Source organism: Numenius arquata, chromosome 4 (assembly GCF_964106895.1).
Source record: "Numenius arquata chromosome 4, bNumArq3.hap1.1, whole genome shotgun sequence".
In the NCBI taxonomy this organism is placed as follows: domain Eukaryota; kingdom Metazoa; phylum Chordata; class Aves; order Charadriiformes; family Scolopacidae; genus Numenius; species Numenius arquata.
In genome coordinates, this window is record NC_133579.1 from 4,424,700 (window position 1) to 4,448,170 (window position 23,471).

The 23,471-nt window shown below is 45.2% G+C and overlaps 1 protein-coding gene across 1 annotated transcript in view; it reads left to right on the forward strand.

Moving 5' to 3' along the window:
- Positions 1-23,471, forward strand: part of NCOA2 (nuclear receptor coactivator 2) — a 220,711-nt gene that overhangs the window by 181,808 nt on the left and 15,432 nt on the right. Inside the window, exons 13-22 of the mRNA XM_074146655.1 lie at positions 590-800; positions 4,717-4,926; positions 7,033-7,248; positions 8,667-8,796; positions 12,362-12,527; positions 15,547-15,825; positions 17,361-17,438; positions 17,976-18,216; positions 20,159-20,336; positions 23,078-23,276. Coding sequence (XP_074002756.1) covers positions 590-800; positions 4,717-4,926; positions 7,033-7,248; positions 8,667-8,796; positions 12,362-12,527; positions 15,547-15,825; positions 17,361-17,438; positions 17,976-18,216; positions 20,159-20,336; positions 23,078-23,276 — 1,908 coding nt within the window. The remainder of the gene's footprint in view (positions 1-589; positions 801-4,716; positions 4,927-7,032; positions 7,249-8,666; positions 8,797-12,361; positions 12,528-15,546; positions 15,826-17,360; positions 17,439-17,975; positions 18,217-20,158; positions 20,337-23,077; positions 23,277-23,471) is intronic.

The window sequence follows — 23,471 nt, forward strand, 5'->3', positions numbered from 1 at the left end:
AACTAGTTGACAGGTTTGAATTTATAGAACTTAATTGAAATGTACATTTCTTGCCCGTTAACTTCTGTAGAGGTATTCAGTGTAGAGGTTCTGAATGTAACAAAGAAAATGCGTATGGGGAATTGTTTTAGCCATGAAGCAACTTTTCCGTCGTATGCTTTTAATCAAGTCATAAAGAGACTAGAAATATGACTGTGCTGAAAGGAATATGGGTTATACCTATATAAACCCCCGTCTCCATCACTGTGGGATCTCCTCCCCTGCCAAACGATCCCTGCTGCCTGCACCGACCACGGAGTTCGCAGGGAGAATCTCCCCTTTTACCCAACGTATGGATCCATACGTCCCCGTGCCAGGGCTTTAAAGGAGTGCCAGGGCCAAACTGGGCTCCCCAGATGCGAGGCGGACGAGCCCTGGGGAGCCTGCACCGTCCCCTTTCCCCAACTTTGTGACCTTCCTCCCCATCGGGCTACTTGCAGGAAGCATCGGAAGCCGCTGCCGGCTCGGGGCGAGCAGGAACGCCGGCAGCGGGCGAGCAGCGACCCGTACTGTGGGGTTTGTGTTTTGTTCTTTTCTTTTTTCATCGCAGCCAGGCAGTGAATTGGACAACTTGGAGGAGATTCTGGATGACCTGCAGAACAGCCAGTTACCACAGCTTTTCCCAGATAGCCGCCCAGGCGCCCCAGCCGGCTCGGTTGACAAGCAAGCCATCATCAATGACCTCATGCAGCTCACCAGTGACAGCAGCCCCGGTGCGGCCGTGGCCACCCAGAAACCAGCAATGAGGATTTCACAGAGCAGTGAGTCCACCTTACTTGCGTGCGTGTGTGTGTGTGTGTGTGTGTTGGCAGAGCTTGCGAACCCCCGAAACGGTGGTGGTACCCCTGGGTCACCAGGGAGGAACCGGGCAGCTCTTGGTCCTGCTCTGGTCTTGCGTGATGACATAGCGCCATCTGCGGTCGCCCGGTTTCAAAACACGTGTGGAGGTTCTGTCTAATTCACTCAGTGCCCTGGAAGTCACAGAATCACAGAATGGTAGGGGTTGGAAGGGACCTCTGGAGATCATCCAGTCCAACCCCCTGCCAGAGCAGGGTCACCCAGAGCAGGTCCCACAGGAACGTGTCCAGGCGGGTTTGGAATGTCTCCAGAGAAGGAGACTCCACCACCTCTCTGGGCAGCCTCTTCCAGGGCTCTGCCACCCTCACAGGAAAGAAGTTTTTCCACATGTTTAGATGGAACTTCTTATGTTCTGGGCACCACTGAAAAAAGACTGGCCCCATCCTCCTGACACCCTCCCTTTCAGTATTTATAGGCCTTGATCAGATCCCCCCTCAGTCTTCTCTTCTCCAGACTAAACAGACCCAAGTCCCTCAGCCTTTTCCCATCAGAGAGATGTTCTAGTCCCCTCATCATCTTTGTAGCCCTTTGGTGTACCCTCTCCCCGCCCTTTGAGGAGTTTTGAGGGGCTTTAAGGGGTGCCCTCAAAATAAATGAAAGCTGCTGTGATTATAGGTGATGCTGCTGGTGGCATCCGTGCCTTTGGGATGGCTTATTCAGTAACGAAGCCGCTCGTTCACTCCAGCTGCTCTTTCAGTAAAAGGGACAAGAGAGGCTTTTCTAGGCATGAAGGAGGGTCTTCTTCTAAAACTACAAGATTAATAGAAAGACATTTGATTAAGAGGAATCGCCAAGTTTAATTTGAAATTGTGGCTTTTAATTGAGTCGCTTCCAGCTGACAGTGTTCCTTAACTTTATTAATTAACACACAAATCAGTGTTGAAATGTTGGTCTGCCACCATAGAATAATGGAAAGTGGGCAAGACAGGAGTCTTATCGGCTACGAATGTTGAAGAAAATAGCATAAAATGCCACCGCTTCATTTTTTTCTCCTGTTGGCGAAGAGGGCATAATCTGTTTACTTCCCTCAGTGAACACTGGTGATTTTTTTCTAAAACGTAGGCCTTAGGTAATATTTTGAGCCATTCTAATCATATGAAAACACCACCATGCCACTTTTAAATTAACTCAAATTATTACTTAGAAATTTTTTAATAAATATTCGTATTACTATTCATAATAAACATTAATGTTTAAATGCCTATTGAAACCGCTCCAGCTCCTTAAATTACCATTTGTTATCAATGCTGCTCATAGAAAGATGGATTTGTTGTAAGTAATTTGGTACGTACGGGGGTACAAGCAGCAGCAGCAGCAGCAGCACAGAAGTCAGAAAGAAATCTCTGCACATCTGAAATCTTTAGCGTGTTCTCTCTGAAACAAGGTCCGGTGGTTCCTTCCACTGGAGCCTTTTGCCTTTCCAGACTTAACCTGACTTTAAATCTGCTTTCAGTCTCCTGGCAGTAACAGCAGGATCGTGAATGAATGTGTCTTAGGAGTTAGCAGCAGCTCCGTAAAAGCAGCAGCCTGTTTCCCAAGGAAATTAAAGCCCTAAAACTTTTTTTGCCCGCCTCAGTCTGTGCCTGGGGAACTTCTGCCTTCTTTTCCGTAGAAGAGCTTCCAGCAACAGGCGCACAGAAACAGTGCGTGGCTTCTTATATGCTCATGGAAAAGCAATGTAGAATGAACATCAAATCATATACAATTCCAAAAAAAATTTGGGATTTTAATTATTTTTTTTTTTTTTGTGAAGAAATAACCAGCTTTCGTTTTACAGGTTTTACATGAAAATATTTAAAATATTTTTATCTGTTTAAAAAAAAGATAGAGATATATATATATAAGACTTGAAAGCTGCTAGATTTGCCAAATGGCTGGTTGTTGTGTCGGGGACAGGGAGCCTCCTTTGGTCCCATCCTGACTGAGAGCAGAACGTGTGATGTGAGCACCATCGCCTCTCATTGACGGTGCTGCTATTTTGTGTCGCGTTTCCAGCTTTCCTTTTTGTTGGATCAGTGGGTGCTGGCAAAGCAACCCAAAAAACAACTTCCTCCTCTGTGTGATGATGGAGCCGGACTCTTTTCAGTTGTTTCCAGCGATAGGACGAGGGGCGACGGGCACAAGCTGGAACATGGGAAGTTCCATTTAAATATGAGGAGAAACTTCTTTAGGGTGAGGGTGCCAGAGCCCTGGAACAGGCTGCCCAGGGAGGTCGTGGAGTCCCCTTCTCTGGAGATCTTCAAGACCCGCCTGGATGCAGCCCTGAGTGATGTGCTCTAGGAAATCCTGCTTTAGCAGGGGAGTTGGACTAGATGATCTCTAGAGGTCCCTTCCAACTCTGACAATTCCGTGATTCCGTGATTTTTCAAACTTCTGGTGCAGACTGCTCTGAAACTGTCACTGAAGTTCGGGTTTGGTTCAATCCTTAGACTTTATCGTGCCCCTAAGCTTGGGAAGGTCATTTTTTTCTCGTAAGTAAGGTTTGTTTGCCTGTCAGAGCAGACAATCAAGACAAAATTTTGATCCGATGGTTAGGAATTAGGTGTATGTGATGTAATTCCTATACACACATTTAAGCATATTCACCTGGAAGAGAACTTATATTAAAAAATAAGTAAATACAATGAGTTCTTGTAGTCTAGTTTTATAAAATAAGAAGAAAAGTCAGAGACCTTTGTAATAAGATGCTTCTGGGCTTTTTAACGAGGTTGATAAACGTCATCTAAGTTCTCAAATTCAAAGGTATCACTACGTTGATCTGAAATAAGAAAGAAGTTCTTTAACTTCTTTGTAATTTGGTGAATATAAAAACGCAGAAGTGGCTTTAAGGACGCCGTTACGTCAGAGCCTGGCTGTGGGGAAGCTGTCTGGGAGCATTGCAAAGAATAATTTCGGGAAAATGGTTCATTTCTTTGGATGAGTTTTATTGGTGTGATGGGAAATGGAACCACGGGCCCAAGGTCAGCGTTTGATCGGTGTTTGAGAATTACTTGTGCCCATCGGGGGATGTTTCATGCACTGGAACATCTCCCAAAGACCAGCTGAGCCAGATGTTTGCCAGTCGTGATCTGGAGCTCACTTTTGTGAGACAATCTGCAGTTTTCTTTGTAGAGCCTGGTTTTTAAGAGCCCAAAACACCTCCACGGAAGAAAATAGTTCTGTATAGGTGACAGTAACCATCGAACATCCTTCTGTTTACCAGAATATTCTGGTGGCACAGCTCTAATTCTGGAGCTTTTTGTTGCTGCTGAATGATGGAAGTACTTACTTTTATTAATGATAAAAAATGTAAAAAAAAGATTTAAGAGGGAGATGTAGAAATGGGGCTACAGGATCTGATATAAACTCGGTCTGCCCTTAATTTTGGTAACTTCTTCAGGAGCACAGCTTATGCTGGAAAACTTTGAAAACTGAGATAATTCCTAACAATCTGCCTCAAGATGACACCTGCATGCAATTAGAGCCCAACTAGGTATAAGATTAATTGGCAGTAGTGTGCACATCACATAGTGGTCTGTTTTGCTGCAGTGGCTCTTCTGTCAGTTGAATTGCATCATTTAAAGTTTTAAAAATATACGTCATATCTGTTTCACTGTCAGAATGTTCCATGTTGAAATTTACATAAAGATGTCAAGAAAGGGATGTTTCTCAGACAGATAGGGAGCGGGTAAATAAATCATGCAGCATTAAATAGCTCAGCCCCCAGAGCTTAAAGTGTGTTTGGGTTCTTTTTTTTTAACAAGTAAAGTTTCCATTCTTGTAACTTTGCTTTTTTTTTTTTTTATTTTTTTTTTTTTTCCCTTTGCTCCTCCTGTCTAGCTTTTAATAACCCACGAGCAGGGCAACTGGGCAGGTTATTACCAAACCAGAATTTACCACTTGACATCCCGCTGCAGAACCCACCGGGTGCGGGAACGTTCCCCCCCATAAGAACGAGTAGCCCCTATTCAGTGATACCTCAGCCGGGACTGATGGGCAGGAATGAAGGGATGATCGGAAGCCAAGGACCTTTAGGCAACAGCAGCACAGGTAAGATGAATTTCCTTTTTTTTTTTTTTTTTTTTGAAATACATTGGAGTAACAGGCTGTAGCATGTATAACAATGTTGGGGGGTTATTACAAGCGCAGGTTATTATAGGTGCTTTCCAAATAGTCTGGAAAAAAATCGTGTTTGGGGGGCTGTTATGTATTGGCATATTTATTTTGAATTTGTTTCAGCATATTTTTAGTCCTGCTCTTCATGCACTGCTTTTCACCTACCTGAAAACAGCGTATTGGCAATTAGAGTCTGTTCACAGAAACGTTCCAGATTCAGCTGAGGCTGAGATAAGTGAAAATCTGATCTTTCTGCCTTGAAAAAGCAAATAGTATTAACTGTATGTCTGTAGAGGTAGTTCTTTCAAAGCAAAATAGCGGGCAATACTCTTGCTCTTACAACGTGAATCTCTACAGACCTTGGTTTTGCCCTCAGGTAGCCTTTATTTATTGCCCCTTAATTCTCATTTTAAGTTGAAGAAATGACTAATATTTTCATCATTTTCTGAAACATAAACTTCTGGGGAACCATCAGACGTTGCACTGATACTGGTTTTGTCACGGATTACGCCTGATCTGTGGTGCATTGATTTCTTCATGGTGTCCTGATATCGTACAAAGATACCGTGGGGGGCGGGGGGTCACAAGACAAATCTGGCTGATGGACTTATTTCAACTACTTCGTAGTCTGGGACTGTCCCAGTGTGCAATGACTGCTGAGAACTCTGAGCGAGGAAATAAATGGGTATTGTAAGTCCTTTCACTGGCTGGCTATTCACTCTCCAAACGTGACGTTTGGTTTGCATCAGTATTAAAAACAGACACGCTGCCAGACACTGAAATATCCTATTTAAGCAGTTTAGAGGTCAACTTGTAGTCTTTCGAGTGTCCTATTACTTTCATGTTCTGTATACGTATTCGAGGGTGTTATTTATCTTACGTACACAAGTCAGACAGTATTATCTGTGCTCCTGCCATTTGCTCGAGCGCGCCACATATTGCAGCCGATAGAAGGTGTGCACAAAGAGAACAAACCTGAGGATGTAACGCTGAAGCAGATTCTGTCCGGCAGCTGAAGCAATGACCCTCTTCGGAGCGTTTTCCTCCTTGGTTGTATATCAGCAGATAACCAAACTGATGAGCGGTAATTATTTATGTGGGTTTTTAGTACTCGTTTAAGGGTGTTGCAAAATGCAGCTTGGAGAGACCAGTAGTCCAATCTGAAATCAGTGTTTTACCTGCTCTTGACGGTATAAAATTGAAAAGTATAAATACTGCGAATGCGTATCTTTGGGGTTGGGGTTTTTTTTTTTTTTGTGTTGGGGTTTGGCTGGGTATTTTTGGCTGCTGTCAGAGCGTCGTACTCTATATATTCCAAGTGTAAATAAACTGTATCAGTTGTTTACAGTAGATGTAGGAGGACTTCCCCTAAAATAACGGTAATGAGCTTCAGCATCTATCGGAAAGTTCCTGTGAGTAATTTCCCTGCACCGTGTATTGGTTCGAGATGATCTGGGTGAGCCTCGGAGCTAAGAAGGTTCCGACCGAAAGGACTCGCCAGAAGATGTTTGCAGAACTTGAATTTCAATCGGGTCCTTCTTGTTTGTAAGCCCATGGGGCGATATAACACGTCGGTACCCAAGTCTTGGTCCTCGCTTAGCGCTTGGAAAGTAAAGCAGTGACACATACACACACAGAGACACACACACACACACAGAGACACACACACACACACAGAGATACACACACACATCAGCAAACGTGATTCATTTCCTGAGGAAGGAAGCTGGGGCCATCCACACGCCCCTCGCCACCTGTCGCGGGCCACACGTGGGAACGTTCGCTCCGAACAGCGTTTCGGAAACCAGAAAAGGATCCTCCTCGTGTACAACGTGTAATAATCTCCAGCCCCTTGACTCAGCAGCGTTAAGGCGTCGTTCTGTAGCTTTGGCACATCTGGAGAGACAGCTGTGGTACAACGTGCTTTGAGTGAAACCGCTGCATTTTCATGGCTAAAAACACGGCTCGTCAGGCATTGGCGATGCTGAAGTTGTTCCAAAGCATGCACCCAGCACCTAAGTCCATCTGTTTTTCGCGCAGGAATGATCGCTGGCAGTGCCCCTCGGCCTGCCATGACGTCTGGGGACTGGGGAGGCCAGGCTGCTGCGGTGAGGGTGACCTGCGCCCCCACGGCCGGCGCCATGAACAGGCCGGTGCAAGCTGGCATGATCCGCAACCCCACGGCCAGCATCCCCCTGAGACCCAGCAACCAGCCCGGCCCGAGGCAGATGCTTCCCTCTCAGGTCATGAACATGGGTAAGTCAGGACACCTGCCAGGTTGTGCTTCTTGGCGTGTGCTGGACTGTCAAAGATGAAGCAGAAAAAAAAAACAAACCAACAACAAAAAAAAAAAGAAAAAGAAAAAGAAAAAAACTCACTTCCATTATAGATTTGATGAGAAGCATATTCCACTGTGAAAGTTTCCTTTGGAAGTGGGAAGGAAGGTGTGTAAAATGTGATGCTCAGAGAGCTGGAGATGCTCCGAGGGCTGGAGCACCTCTGCCGTGAGGACAGGCTGAGAGAGTTGGGGGTGTTCAGCCTGGAGAAGAGAAGGCTCCAGAGAGACCTTAAAGCCCCTTCCAGTCCCTAAAGGGGCTCCGGGAGAGATGGGGAGGGACTCTTGATCAGGGAGGGGAGCCATAGGATGAGGGGGAATGGTTTTAAACTGAAAGAGGGGAGATTGAGATGAGATCTCAGGAAGAAATTCTTTGCTGTGAGGGTGGTGAGACCCTGGCACAGGTTGTCCAGAGAAGTTGTGGCTGCTCCATAGAATCATAGAGTCATAGAATGGTTTGAGTTGGAAGGGACCTTAAAGATCATCCAGTTCCAACCCCCTGCCCAGGGCAGGGACACCTCCCACCAGACCAGGTTGCTCAAAGCCCCATCCAGCCTGGCCTTGAACCCCTCCAGGGATGGGGCATCCACAACCTCCCTGGGCAACCTGTTCCAGTGCTTAATCACCCTCACAGTAAAGAATTTCCTCCTAATATCTAATCTAAATCTCCCCTCTTTCAGTTTAAAACCATTACCCCTTGTCCTGTCACTACATCCCTGGAGGGGTTCAAGGCCAGGCTGGATGGGGCTTTGAGCAACCTGGTCTGGTGGGAGGTGTCCCTGCCCATGGCAGGGGGGTTGGAACTGGATGATCTTTAAGGTCCCTTCCAACCCAAACCATCCTGTGATTCTATGATTTAAACACTAACTTTAAACACATATATTGATATGAACAATTCCTGCTACTCTGTAGTTCCAGAGTGGTGTGGCCAAAGAAAGAGGATGTGAAGTTGCTCTTGTTTATGAAAAACTGGAATTTTTTAAGAGGAAATGCTGGGAACATTATCATTGTTCTTAGTCACTTTTAAAGCAAGTACATTAGGATATTTAGTCTCTATACCATCCTTTTTTTATGCTTATGTTACTCAATTTTTGCATCTATAATGTCATATCTACTGTTCTATGAACCGCTTTCAGAATTCTCAGGTTATTTTCTCGAATTTTAAAAGCAATTTTTAACAAAAAAATGCTGACGCTTTTAAGTGTAACATTACTGAAGTCTTAATGATTTTGTTTGCTTTTACTCTAAATAGATAAGTCAATGGAGAGAATTAATAGGAAAGTAGATTTTTATATGTTTTTTTTTCACAAAGGTTCTGTGGGTATGTTTCCTTTCTTAGGGCCATCCGAATTGGAGATGAACATGGGAGGACCTCAGTACAGCCAGCAGCAGGCACCTCCCAACCAGACTGCACCGTGGCCAGACAGCATCTTGCCTATAGACCAGGCAACTTTTGGAAATCAAAACAGGTGAGTCTTACTCTCGCATCAAAACACGGAGAGATTTCACAGCCCTGTGTTTTATACATCTCAGGGAAAACAAGAGTTCTACGTAAAATCCTCACCAAATATACACCAATTTAATGCTTGTAGTATTTTATGCGTGTTCCAGCAATACTTAGAAATGCTCTCTTTGCCCTTTAACGTGACGGAAGGATTGGCAGTTCCGTGTCGCAGTGAACGCTGGCGGTGCTTTGGGTGATTGCACCTCCTGAGCATCCATGTGGGCATGATTCTCTCTGGTTTTGCTGGTTTTAATTGGTAACAATTAAATAAATGTTATTTAAACAATTAAACAATTAAATAAATACTTAACACTAAATGTGGGAAAACGCTAGAGCCTTTGTAGTTATAACATAGGTGTCTTCTCCTGCAGTGGGGTAGAGTTTTAATTAGTGCAGGATGTCGTTAATTTCTGTTTTGTTTGAGGTTTTTTAATTGACCTGAATTCTGTAAAAGGAGAGGAAGGAAAGATGAAGTGAAACGGAGGCTGCCTCTTCCCTAAAATTAGCTGCTTCTCTGGTATCCAGAATCACAGTCTGATCACAAGTTATTAACTCATCTGTAATACATTCACTTTTTTAATTACTTTATTAACATTATTAAGACTTCTAAGTAATGCCATAACTATGAAAAGCAATTTACACTTGTTTAAAAAAAGGCTTCCCTAAAAAGTTTGCTGCTTCAATTAGAAAAAAAAAATTATATATATATACACACACACACACACACGGACTGAATAAGTGATACAAAATGGACAGATAAAGGAGAAACGTTGGAATATTTTGAATTGCGTGAGTTGGGATATTTTTCAGAAGAAAATGGGAGGAGTGCTGAAAAAGAAAACTGAAGAGGAGGCAGTTGGAAAAAAAGCGTGTTTGAAGAAAGATTAATCTTCTGACTGCATTCTCTTACTTCTCATTGTGAAGGGATGTCCAAAGATGATATCTGTACATTTAAGTGCGGCATTTTCTGTTAATTTTCTAACTTTTTCATGCTTTTCAAGACATTTCCTGGTGCTAATTCAGTTGGGGTGACCCTATGCCAAAAGCACTGTTTGCATGACTTAATTTTTCATTTAAAAAATGATACCGTAAAATAAAATACAGGGCCGTGTTTGATGAGCAAATCGGGCAGATAATCCTTCCGTTTTGTTACCTTTGCCTTTCTCATCATTTCCTTGTAGCTGAAGATGGTAAAAAAAAAAATACCCATTGCGATGCATCTGAAAGTAATCATATTTTTGGTCATTTACACCCAAAGAGAGATGGTGAATTGTTTGGTGCTGCCATTTCTTATTTTATTAATCCCTGGGATTTGGTTTTTTATAATCTCATTCTTATAGAGAGAATTAAATTTGATAAAAGTGAAATGGTGAGTAAAAATTATTCTTTTAGAGAAAAAAATAACATCGTTGTGTTACATAAATGAAATGGGGGAAAAAACAAATTGTCGTTCTTGAATATACAGAATTTGACAAGTGTTTTAAACTTTTTCCTACCGTATGTATTCTTGCCCATTTTGCAATCTGAGGGGCATTTTTGCCTGGCCCCGCCGATTATTTTTCCAGATGATAGATTCCTTCTTTTAAGACATCTTTAAAGTTTGCAAGCAATTTGATTCAAAGGATTATTTTTTTTTTTTTTTGGCTCTTCCCTTTTACTGTTTAATAATTCCGTCTGTGAGAGTTACAGAAACTTCTTTCTATATGAGATGGATTAATACTTTGTGACATTTCAAAGGTATGTCGTGTATATCCTTATTTTTATTTTTTTTTTTTTACAGTCTGAGATCTAATTAAAAAGACTTCTGTCTTGGTTAGTTTTCCTGCTGGGCATCCCTTGGGGTTGAGGTGTGTGGCCTGACGGTGCAGCTCTCTCCTTCTGCTTCGCTGTGACACAGAGATTAGGCTGCCATGGCAACCATAGATCTCATTATGGGAAACTAAATATACAAACCTGTTTCTTTGTTTTTCCAGACAGACACGTAAAAGGGGTTCACATACGGTGCTGTGTCCTCCCTCCACGTGTGACAGATTTTGTTGCCTCCGAGTAATGAGCTGGGATGAGACTCTGTGTATATCGTGGCTGCTCTTGCTCGCAGAATGCTTTGCTCTCTGTATTTTCTCTTGTGATATTGGGCGTGAAGTGGAGCTCGTGTGTCAACTGCAAACAAGGTGTTATTTCAGATTTAGTTTGTTTCTCAGGAAGTTTTGTCCTTTGGGTTCGGGATAAACCTTTATTCTGCCTTTGGAACCGTGAGTGTGCTCCGTGTACCCATTCCGGGGTGAGGTGAGCGGGATTTATAGAGCCGGCAGGCTCTGCCTGACACTATCCAAATCCTTGCTGACACCCTCCTGAGGCACGGAACCAACTGCATTAATGGGCACCCAAGTGTGCAGTTCCATCAGACGGGTCGAGCTGATGCAATGTTTTGCAGCAAACAAAAGGGGAACGTCCTTTTCTCCCTCCTCCCTCCTGCTTCTGGCCAGCTCTTCCAGGTGTTCAGTCTGTGCCAGCTGGGACGATCCTTGGACCCCTTTGCCACCTCTTCCACTCGCTTTGTCTGACAGAAAATCAGTTAAGAAGAGTGTCTACAGAAATGAGTTCTGCTTCACAGAATCACAGGGATTATATGGGATTAGATGGGGTTGGAAGGGACCTCTGGAGATCATCCAGACCAACCCCCTGCCAGAGCAGGGTCACCCAGAGCAGGTTGCACAGGAACGTGTCCAGGCGGGTTTGGAATGTCTCCAGAGAAGGAGACTCCACCACCTCTCTGGGCAGCCTCTTCCAGGGCTCTGCCACCCTCACAGCAAAGAAGTTCCTCCTCATGTTTAGATGGAACTTCTTATGTTCAAGTTTGTGCCCGTTACCTCTTGTCCTGTCCCTGGGCACCACTGAAAAAAGACTGGCCCCATCCTCCTGACACCCACCCTTTAAGTATTTATAGGCGTTGATCAGATCCCCCCTCAGTCTTCGCTTCTCCAGACTGAAAAAGCCCCAAGTCCCTCAGCCTTTCCTCATCAGAGAGATGCTCCAGGCCCCTCATCACCTTTGTAGCCCTCTGCTGTCCCCTCTCCAGCAGTTCCCTGTCCTTCTTGAACTGGGGAGCCCAGAACTGGACACTTGTGATAGTATACTTAAGCTAACATCTGAAATTCAAAGTTACAATTAGGGTGGGTTTTTTTAAACTTTTTAACTTTCTGTGTTCGGTGACTATATATTCTATACTGACTTCTCTGTTCCTCCATTGACCCTATAACAAGAAATCAGCGCTGGGACGTACCTTTGGTGTTCCTCCCTACTTGTCAGCTACACCCTGCGTGCAGGGTCTTGACAGGCATTAATCACGCTATTTAGTTATTTCTTTGGATGGCATAACTTTTCATCCGGAACAGTTCTCTAAACAAAATTGGCAGCGATTGAAATAATTGCCGTCTCCGCTTGTTCATTCAATGCCAGTACTAACCCTCCCGTATTATTTCGTGTTTTTCCGCAGCTGTTTACCCAAGGCTCTCTTCGTGTTTTCGCAGGCAACCGTTTGGCAGCTCACCGGATGATCTCATGTGTAATCATCCTTCGTCGGAGTCACCAAGCGACGAGGGTGCTCTCCTGGATCAGCTTTACATGGCACTAAGGAATTTTGATGGTTTAGAAGAAATCGACCGGGCTCTAGGAATACCAGAGCTAGTGAGCCAGGTATCCCCGACGTTGCGTTGCGTGTATTCGGTGCTGCGTTTAAGGGATGTGTTGTCATGGTGGAGGTAAAATGTGTGTTGAAGAGGATTATAAAACACTTCTTCTTGTCGCCTGAAAAGCTTCCTTCAGCCCCAGGTTTAGTCTTCCTTCTTCTCTCCTGCCACCCTCACCGAGCTCTCCTTCTTCTGACCCCTGCTCAGCCACTTCGCTTTACGCAACAGAGCTGGCCAAAACCAAAAAGAATCAGCAGAACCAAAAAATCTGCTTCTCTGGTGGTCAGAGGAACAACCGGGTGGGAGAAAGGTAAGATCACAGCCAGCAACAGGGTACAGGAAAGAAGGAAAAAAGGAATAGGAGACCTTGGAGCAGAGGAGCAAGATCAAGAGCTTTGAGTCACGGGTGCAACAAGCTTTTGGATGAGCAAACCCATAACGTGTAGTATCACTTCACTATCACAGGGTAGTTTTTTCCCTCCGTTGATTAATGTATGTTAAGGGATGAGTTTCACCTGAAGCAGCTGATTTCTTTCCAAGTACTTAAAGCTGTAGTGGGTTTTTTTGTTCATTTTTTTTTTTAATTATGAACATGCTTCCTACACTTTACAGCATGAAATTGTTCTATTCTTTTCCATCCATTTTTTTCCCCCCAATTATTTTTGTTGTCTTTCAGTTGGTTCTTGCCCATTTCGGTCTTACATGGTGCCAAACAAAAGTGATTAAAAAAAAAAAAAAATTGGGGGGAAAAGCTAGTTTTTGATATATCTGGCATCAAAACTGTATTTCCAAAACCAACTGTACATGTGTCCATAACGATTTAATATTCTCAGAGAAGCCTAGAATAGCCGTTTCATTCCCCAGCACTCAGCAGCATCCTGAGCGTAACTTCTGAACCGGCTCTGCGTTTTAGATATGAAACAGGACCGATGAAATCCCGCTTTGAACATGAGAAAACTTATCTCCCAGCCTGTCTGGTGCAACACAGAACTCGGTGAGGTGTTGAGCTGGAGATATCTATCATTTATTGGTGAACTTCGGTTCTGCAGAGTGAAACTTCCATGGAATATTACATGGCTTTTGGAGTACCGCCACCAAAAAAAAATGAATAATGTTTTATTTCAAACTGAGTGGTACATACTTTGCTATTTAATGAATATCTCAGGGAGAACAGTTAAGGAATTTTGCAGATAAAGAGAACTGTCACATTTGGTTAGAAAGCAGCCCTGAGGAAAGGGACTTGGGGGTGCTGATTGATGAGAAGCTGGACATGAGCAGGCAGTGTGCTCTCGCAGCCCAGAAGGCCAATCCCATCCTGGGCTGCATCAAAAGAAGTGTTGCCAGCAGATCCAGAGAGGGGATTCTGCCACTTTGCTCTGCTCTGGTGAGACCTCACCTGGAGCACTGTGTGCAGGTCTGGAGCCCTCAATATAGGAAGGACATGGACCTGATGGAGCGGGTCCAGAGGAGGGCCACCAAAATGATCAGGGGGCTGGAGCACCTCTGCTACGAGGACAGACTGAGGGAGCTGGGGTTGTTCAGCCTGGAGAAGAAGAGGCTCCGGGGAGACCTCATAGCGGCCTTCCAGTACCTGAGGGGGGCTACAGGAAGGCTGGGGAGGGTCTGTTTACAAAGGCCTGCAGTGACAGGACGAGGGGCAATGGTCTTAAGTTGGAGAAGGGAAGATTTAGATTGGATATTAGGAAAAAGTTCTTTACCATGAGGGTGGTGGAACACTGGAACAGGTTGCCCAGGGAGGTGGTTGAGGCCCCTTCCCTTGAGATATTCAAGGTGAAGCTCGACGAGGCCCTGGGCAACCTGGTCTAGTTGGGGGTGTCCCTGCTGACTGCGGGGAGGTCGGACTAGATGACCTTTGGAGGTCCCTTCCGGCCTGGACCAATCTATGAATCTATTTCAGAACACGTTTTTTAAAATATCCGTCGAACACTTTAGAGGAGCCTAAAGTCTTTCTTTCATGAGGGCACTGAAATTTAGATTAACTTGATTTCCAAGCTCAGTGTGGAATAAGCTATAAAATTACTCTGGCTAGAGCAAATATTAGGGGAGTATCTAGGATGGAGTTTAGAATCGTGTTAGCTTTTTTATGCTAATGGATAATCAGTTTGTGTGAAAGTGCCTGGAAAGAATTAGGCACTATGTTCACATTAGCTTCTGTAATAGTTTCAGGCATCTTTATTTGAAGTCATTATTATGTTTAAAGATACTGATAAAAATATACTTTCTTATCCTTATTCATTTGTAACTTCTTTGAATTTCTCTTGGACTCAATGGCAAAAATCTACTGGCGTCACTTCATTTGCGGATTTTGATAGAGCATTTGTCATCTCACGTTTTTATTCATTGGCAGAATAATACAGTGGCTCTGTTAAGAACATGACAAAGATTGTGGGTCTTTGTTTTATAATAAAAAGTGAGGAGGAATTTGTCTTCATAGAATCATAGAATGGTTTGGGTTGGAAGGGACCTTAGAGATCATGAAGTTCCAACCCCCCTGCCCTGGGCAGGGACACCTCCCACCAGACCAGGTTGCTCAAAGCCCCATCCAGCCTGGCCTTGAACCCCTCCAGGGATGGGGCAGCCACAGCTTCTCTGGGCAACCTGTTCCAGGGTCTCACCACCCTCACAGCAAAGAATTTCCTCCTGACATCTCATCTCAATCTCCCCTCTTTCAGCTTAAAACCCTTTCCCCTCATCCTATGGCTCCCCTCCCTGACCAAGAGTCCCTCCCCATCTCTCCTGGAGCCCCTTTAGGGACTGGAAGGGGCTCTAAGGTCTCCCCAGAGCCTTCTCTTCTCCAGGCTGAAATATGTTTTGACACTCAAAAATACAATTTTCTTTTTTTTTTATGGTTTATATTTAGCTAAAAAAAAATCATGTCATTTTCTGTTTACAAACATTCACGTCCTGGAAGATTGGTTTTTGTGGGGTTGACTGTATTAGTCTTGTATGATCCTGTGAAAAGCCACGTCCCACCAACTGTTTCTTTTGCTCACGTTGTTCTGCAGAGCCAAGCTGTGGACCCCGAGACCTTCCCCAGCCAGGAGTCGGGCATCCTGATGGAGCAGAAGGCGCCGGTGTTCTCCCAGCAGTACGGGGCGCAGGCTCCCATGGCGCAGGGTGGCTATGCCCCCATGCAGGACCCCAGCTTCCACCCCATGGGCCAGCGCCCGGGCTACGCGGCCCTTCGCATGCAGCCCCGGCCGGGCCTGCGGCCAGCCGGCATCGTGCAGAACCAGCCCAACCAGCTGCGGCTCCAGCTGCAGCACAGGCTCCAGGCACAGCAGGTACGTCCCCTGCCATACGTACCCTCAGCTCCTTCCAAACAGACCAGGTCTGAAATGCGTACTCTGTTTATTATAGCCTAAATCCACTTTTTGAACTAAAAACACTACTCATAATAAGTTTTGCCGAGACAGTACTTTGGGCATTCTCTTTTTTGGTCCTTTTTTTTTTTGCATCTTAGAATCATAGAATGGTTAGAGTTGGAAGGGACCTTAAAGATCATCCAGTTCCAACCCCCCTGCCATGGGCAGGGACACCTCCCACTAGACCAGGTTGCTCAAAGCCCCATCCAGCCTGGTCTTGAACCTCTCCAGGGATGGGGCAGCCACAGCTTCTCTGGACAATCTTTCTGTCACTCGTCCTATAATACCGTGCGAGAACGTGCCTGGTATTTACGCGGTGCTTTTTGTTCTATAAGAATTTTTCTGTTTGTTACGTCTTGACTCCTCCCGCAATCTAAAAACTTTTATTGCTGCCTGATACCTACAACCTTTTTTTTTTCCTTGGCCTTCATCTGCTTTTAAGGATCGTTTCACCTTGATTCAGAGAATGAATGGTTAAAAGTCGTTAGTGTAGATTTAGCACAGCTTGGCAAAGGACAGAGCTCGGAGCCCAGGAGCCCAGCATTCCAAGATAAGGAACTGGCCTTGTGTATAAGATAGCAGGAACAGCCTGCACGCTAAGGAGGAACCCAATTGTCTGGGTAAAGTGTCCATCCGGTCGGGACCAGTTTCGCGGTTTGGGGTCCAGCCAGCCCAGCGTTCTAAGCCAAAGGTGAAAGTACACGGTGAAGAAGACTATGAGCCTTCCTCCAGAAGACCCCAGCCCACGACCACCGGGCGACAGTACGCATGCGGCAAGGGGAGGAGACTTATGATAATGAGTTCCTAGAAATAATTAGAATAGTAACGCCTTTTCTTAGAATTAATTATAATAACCCAGCCCACATTAATGAATATGTATGCTTTTCATCATAAATAGATGCTTGTTTTATGAGCCGGTGTGCCAGTTAGGAGGAGAAATCCCCCTTGCACCCGGCGCCGCAATAAACATACCTGCTTTATAACTCTATTTAGTTGTAGGGTTTGTTTCCGCGCGTCAACCTTTTTGTTTCTTTTTTTCATTTTTAAATATACAGGTTCATAGTACAAGAAATAAGATATTAATGCTTTTCTAGTGGAGGAGGAAAGATCGTTTCTGCCTTCAAATATCAGGATAGGGGCTAATTCGGAGTCAACCTCAACAGTCCAGTCCCAAACTTAAAAAGGGCAAGAGCTGGAAAGGCAGCGTGTTTGATAAACAGTTTGGTCCTTATTCGTACGGTGTACTACCTCCTTAAGAAACAGGATTCTGCGAATAATAGTAGGGCTTGAGCAACAAAACTAGTCCCTGCTTGAATATGTAAAACTAGGTCCTCAGACCAAGTAGTCGGGAAGTTGATATAAATATAGCTCTGTATATAAAATGTCCTGTTTCTTGTTTTCCTTCTCAAACCTTTGGGTTTTGGTGTTGTTTATGGGTTGTTCTTTTTCTTCAGAATCGGCAGCCGCTGATAAATCAGATCAGCAGCGTCTCCAACATGAATCTGTCTTTGAGACCTGGAGTGCCAACGCAGGTGAGAGAAATAGTACTTTTTTTGAAAAAAATCACTTCGTTTTCTTCTCTGTGTCGTCCCCCCCCCCAGTTAAATACAGTAGTAACGCTACGTGGTAAATATATGCAATAAATTCTAAAGCTCGAGTATAAATAATGCAGTCTGTATGATAAGAAGTATTTTACTGTTCTCTTTCTGAGAGTCTTTCCCATATTTACACGGGGTGGGTGGTTGTTTACTAGAAATAGGACATAACTGAATTTTTAACCAAGCTTCTCATTTCCGAAAGGGGCATTTCTTTAATGAGCTGCCCTATTTGCAATTACAAACCGCTGCAACATTAAACACTGCTATTATTTCATTATTTCAGTTACTGACTCTTGCACTGTTGGAAGTATTAATAGGATTATTTTCTTGCATTTAATATTATTGTTAGTTGGGGGGGGGGGGGGAAAGAGCGAGCTGGAATCTTCCAGTTTGCTCCGGTGGAGATGCCTCCACTGGTCAGGTTGCCTTAGAAGGGGGTCAGTGATGAGGGGGGTGTTTTTTTCCCTGCAGGGCCCCATCAACGCCCAGATGCTGGCACAGAGGCAGCGGGAGATCCTGAGCCAGCACCTGCGGCAGCGGCAGATGCAGCAGCAGCAGCAGCAGCAGGTTCAGCAGCGGACGCTGATGATGCGAGGGCAGGGCTTGAGCATGACCCCCAGCATGGTGGCCACCGGCGGCATACCAGCAACCATGAGCAACCCCCGCATCCCGCAGGCAAATGCCCAGCAGTTCCCGTTTCCTCCAAACTACGGTACTGGTTCCACTTCCCCCAGCGCGTGTCGGCACTTGTCACTCCCCTGTGTCCTCCCCGGTGCTGGGTGCAAGCCCCACTCACACAGCCCCTTGCCTGGCTCCCTGGGAACAAGGGAAATGTGGAGCTTCAGGCCCCTTGGGACACAGTCCCTTCCACTTTCCTGGCTCTGGTACCACGTGTTCTCTGAGCACTGCTCTTTATTTGAGCAATAGCAGGAGTGTGACATGTTTATTTGCCTATATCTATACGCAGAATCACAGAACGGTAGGGGTTAGAAGGAACCTCTGGAGATCATCTAGTCCAACCCCCTGCCAGAGCAGGGTCACCCAGAGCAGGTCCCACAGGAACATGTCCAGGCGGGTTTGAATGTCTCCAGAGGAGACTCCACCACCTCTCTGGGCAGCCTCTTCCAGGGCTCTGCCACCCTCACAGGAAAGAAATTCCTCCTCATGTTCAGACACGAGGACATCTTCAGGGACATCTTCAACCCAATCAGGTGGCCCAGAGCCCCATCCAACCTGACCTTGAATATTTCCAGGGGTGGGCCATCCACCACCTCTCTGGGCAACCAGGGCCAGTGTCTCACCACCCTTATAGAAAAAAATTTCTTCCTTCTTTCTGGTCTAAATCTCCCCTCTTTCAGTTTAAAACCATTACCCCTTGTCCCATCAACAACTTGTGTGTTACAAGATAAGCTAATACCATTTTGCTTGTATGTTGTGCAAAGCTGTATATACTGTATATACGGCGTTGTTCTGGGGGTGTTCTGCACGGGGCAGTTCCTTCCATACGCTTACTGTTATACAGCTTCTTTATTTATAACTATTTTATAAGTTATGTTACAATTACATTAAACAATATGTAATGTCTAAGTTCTGCTGATATAACGAATTATGCCCGTCCAGTTCTAAATTTGCTGCCTACCCGTTTGTGATGAACTTAAACAAGACCAAAGTGACTTGGTTTAAAACGAATTTTCTGCAGACAATTGGCAGAAAACAGATTAAATTAGGTTTTCTTTGCATCTAGATTTTTTTTTTTTAATTTTACAAAGTCATGAAATGCTCGCATCAAATGTCACTGCCTGTTTTTTGCAGGGACACAGAAATAGCGATGCTGAGGTTCTAGGAACTTTAGAAACTAAAGTTAAAAATTATTGCCTAAATGGTAAATGGCAGCGCCACGCAGTAAATGGGCCATGTGTAACTTCCACCCAAATGGATTTATAGTCAGAAGCAAAATGTTTTATTTGTTGTTTTGAATGCAGTTTCTGAAAAAACAAAAAGTCATTTACCAGTGTTTTTCTTTTGGTCTGTAGAGAGGAGAGACTGCTTGTGTTGGCTACTGCACAGGTAGCCAATGTACTTAAGCAAAATTGACAGGCTGAGAGAGTTGGGGGTGTTCAGCCTGGAGAAGAGAAGGCTCCGGGGAGACCTTAGAGCCCCTTCCAGTCCCTAAAGGGGCTCCAGGAGAGATGGGGAGGGACTCTTGATCAGGGAGGGGAGCCACAGGACGAGGGGGAAGGGTTTTAAACTAAAAGAGGGGAGATTTAGATTAGATATTGAGAAGAAATTCTTTGCTGTGAGGGTGGTGAGACCCTGGAACAGGTTGCCCAGAGAAGCTGTGGCTGCCCCATCCCTGGAGGGGTTCAAGGCCAGGCTGGATGGGGCTTTGAGCTCCATAAAGTTGGAACTCGATGACCTTTCAGGTCCCTTCCAACCCAAACCATTCTATGATTCTGTGAAAATGGGTTTTTTTAAGGTTATACATAACTATTAGTTAATGGTATCTTGCTTTTAATCTAGATTCCACATTAAGACCCAAGGTTGTAATTTCCACGTGACATGAGTAGGACCATGTGAAGATATGTCTGTGGGTATGAGCTCTTGGCTTGTCCTAACGTTGAACGTACAGTGGCTAAATTTCTCGTTTTCCTCAGGTATTAGTCAGCAACCTGATCCAGGCTTCACAGGGGCCACCACTCCTCAGAGTCCACTGATGTCCCCACGACTGGCTCACACTCAAAGCCCCATGATTCAGCAGTCTCAGGCTAATCCTGCCTATCAGTCCTCGACGGAGATGAACGGGTGGGCACAAGGGAATATGGCTGGAAACAGGTAAATCCACAACAAAACCGAAACGAACACACAGAGTAATGAGGTCATTTGTGGTCTACAGTTACTTTTGGGGTTGTTTATATGTAATTGTTTGTTGTTAACCGTTTGTCCTAAAAGAGATTTCAATTAGGGGCTTGACGAATTGGTTTAAATTCTGTCTTCCTACAAGGCAAAGTGAGCGCACAGCTAAAAGGCCTGCATCGACATAATGCACTGCTTTGTCTGTGATGACTGATAAAAACACTGTGTGTCCTTAAGAAGCATCTCTGCTGCACAGTGAGCTCCAGCCCCTGACGTTCGCGTGGATGCATTTTCTTCCGCGTCCGATTTCCATGCGCTCCCACGCTGCTTTCCACACAGCCGGAGCCTGTGCCTTCCCTCCCGCTTGGGAATTGGCGGCGACTGGATGTCACCTCCTGCTTCAAAGGCTGGAGTGTGCAACCAGGTTCAGTCCATTAGTGCTTGCACATACTGGGGGTCAGTGTATAGTTGTCATTCTCTGGGAGCATCGTAGCCTCATGCATGCAGTCACCTTCTCAGCTGAGGCCGCTGCCCCAAGTCACAGAGTCGTAGAATCATATGGGGTTGGAAGGGACCTCTGGAGATCATCTAGTCCAACCCCCTGCCAGAGCAGGTCCACCTAGAAAAGGTTGCACAGGAATGTGTCCAGGCGGGTTTGAATGCCTCCAGAGAAGGAGACTCCACCACCTCTCTGGGCAGCCTCTTCCAAGGCTCTGCCACCTTCACAGGAAAGAAGTTCCTCCTCATGTTTAGATGGAACTTCCTGTGTTCCAGTTTGTGCCCATTATCTCTTGTCCTGTCCCTGGGCACCACTGAAAAAAGACTGGCCCCATCCTCCTGACACCCACCCTTTAAGTGTTTATACTTAAAGGGGCCAGTCTTCTTTCAGTGGTGCCCAGTGACAGGACAACAGGAAGCGGGCATAAACTTGTCAGTGTAGCTCTAACCATCAGTCTCTCCCCATGGAACGGGCTGGGTGTTGAACGCTCTCCGTAGGCAGCAACAAGCTTCTGGATGGCAATGATCTGTGCTTTCCACTGGAAAACAGGAGAGAGCCATCAGGTTGGTGGCCAGCCTGTATCGCTGGACACTGGGGTGACCATAGTTGTCTCTAGCACAGTGCTTTTGTCATCCTGAAGAAGTTCTCGGGCTGCTCTTACTGATCCAGCCCAGCAACAAACAGTTTTCCCACTGCTTGACAAAGATTTAATGAAGCCAGAAAAACAGTATTTCCATGATTAGGCTGATCCAAGTGCCCCTTATTTATCTCTCAGTCCTCGTCCATGCCACTTCCTGAAGGATCTGCAGGAGGCATCGCTACTGTCGTAGTGGTTTCTGCTGAAAGGGCAGCAGGGGCAGCTCGATGAGACTCACGCTTGGCTTCCCAAACCGCAGCTCTACAGCAGAGACACGTCAAAGGCGTTTACACAAGCCACTGAGTATTCACAATGATCTGTAGTGTCCTGTTTCAGCCACCCAGATAACAACTTAAAAATGGGGTTAGGTGGCCTGGAAAGAGGTGGAATTGGAAGGAAGAGAATGGTGGGATTTTCCCAGTTTGGTCCCATGCCCAGAACGTTGCACTCCACCAGCTCTCACAGTGCGCAGCGATGGCCTAAGGGAGTACCCAAGTGCCGGGTTGAGTGTTAACCCTGAGAGATTTCCTCATCTGTGGGAGGGAGGTAAAAGTCAGCCCTGGGTCCGGAGGTGGTCGCTGTGTGCCATCCCACACACCGCAGCCCTTCCGCAGCACCTCGGTCTGACGCAGATCCTCTGAATCCTTCCTTGACTGATGGGTTACGCTCAAAGAGTAGGAAAGGCCAGGCTGGATGGGGCTTTGAGCAACCTGCTCTAGTGAGAGGTGTCCCTGCCCATGGCAGGGGGGTTGGAACTAGATGATCTTTAAGGTCCTTTCCAACTCTAGCCATTCTATGATTCTATGATTCTATGATTCTATGAAAGACTGATGTGTAAATACTGAGGTGCGTTTTAGGAAATGTAAAAAAGTCTCTCACGTGACTTTGAACATAATGGGAAGAGAGATACTACTCAGAAAACTTTGAATAAAATCTGGGATGAGAACTTCCAGTTACTCCTTCTCATTAAATTGTTTTGAAATGGCCTTAAAGGAACGTAGAGGGTAATTGTCTTAGGCTTTATGGTGTTTCTTACAGTGCTACATTTTCAAAACTTGATGCTGCTAAGATTTAGGAAATGAATTTCTGCACAATTGCATGTCTATATTTGTGAGCCCACTTGCCATAACTGTATGTGCAAATCTGGTATTCATCTGTGCAAACAGCCTCTCCTGCAAAAAGAAAGCTCATTAGACCAGACCCCATTTCAGCTCAACAGCTGACACTGGAGGGAGAAAAAGGTGTTTCCCTTTCCCTCCAGAAATGACTTTCCCAAACATATTTAAAATCCACGCGAAGCCCATTGAGGCAGCTCGCTGGCTGGTACCGCACACGCCTAACAGATTTGTGCTCTGCCATAGTTTCACACGCAAAGGCATGCATTTTTATGCACAGACATGGGGGGCCTTAAATTTTGAAAATCTATTCCTTAGACATTAATAGAGCTGAAAACTAGTTTTTCCTTTGATGTTGGGATAAATGACTATACACAAATTCTAGCTTAAGATGTATTAAGAAGAGTAGTTTCTTACTGGCTTCAGCATTCTAAGTCTGACACATTGCTTTTTCCATTCCTTGCTGTAGCATGTTTTCACAACAGTCCCCACCACATTTTGGGCAGCAAGCAAGCACCAGCATGTACAATAATAACATGAACATCAGTGTATCCATGGCAACCAACACAAGTGGTATGAACAACATGAACCAGATGACAGGGCAGATCAGCATGACCTCAGCGACCTCTGTGCCTACATCAGGGTTGTCCTCCATGGGTCCTGAGCAGGTGAGAATTTAAGGGCTTGAGATGACAACCAGAGGATTTTCTTTGACTTGCAGTAGTTTTTCAGGTCCGCTGTGCTGGGCTGTAACTGCTGGAAACCGTTACGTTTCTTTTACTGGTTTTCTTGAGAAATGATGGTGATGATGTTACAAAGGCTTTGTTTGTAGCTCTGCACTCAGATAACCAAGGTGACCGAGG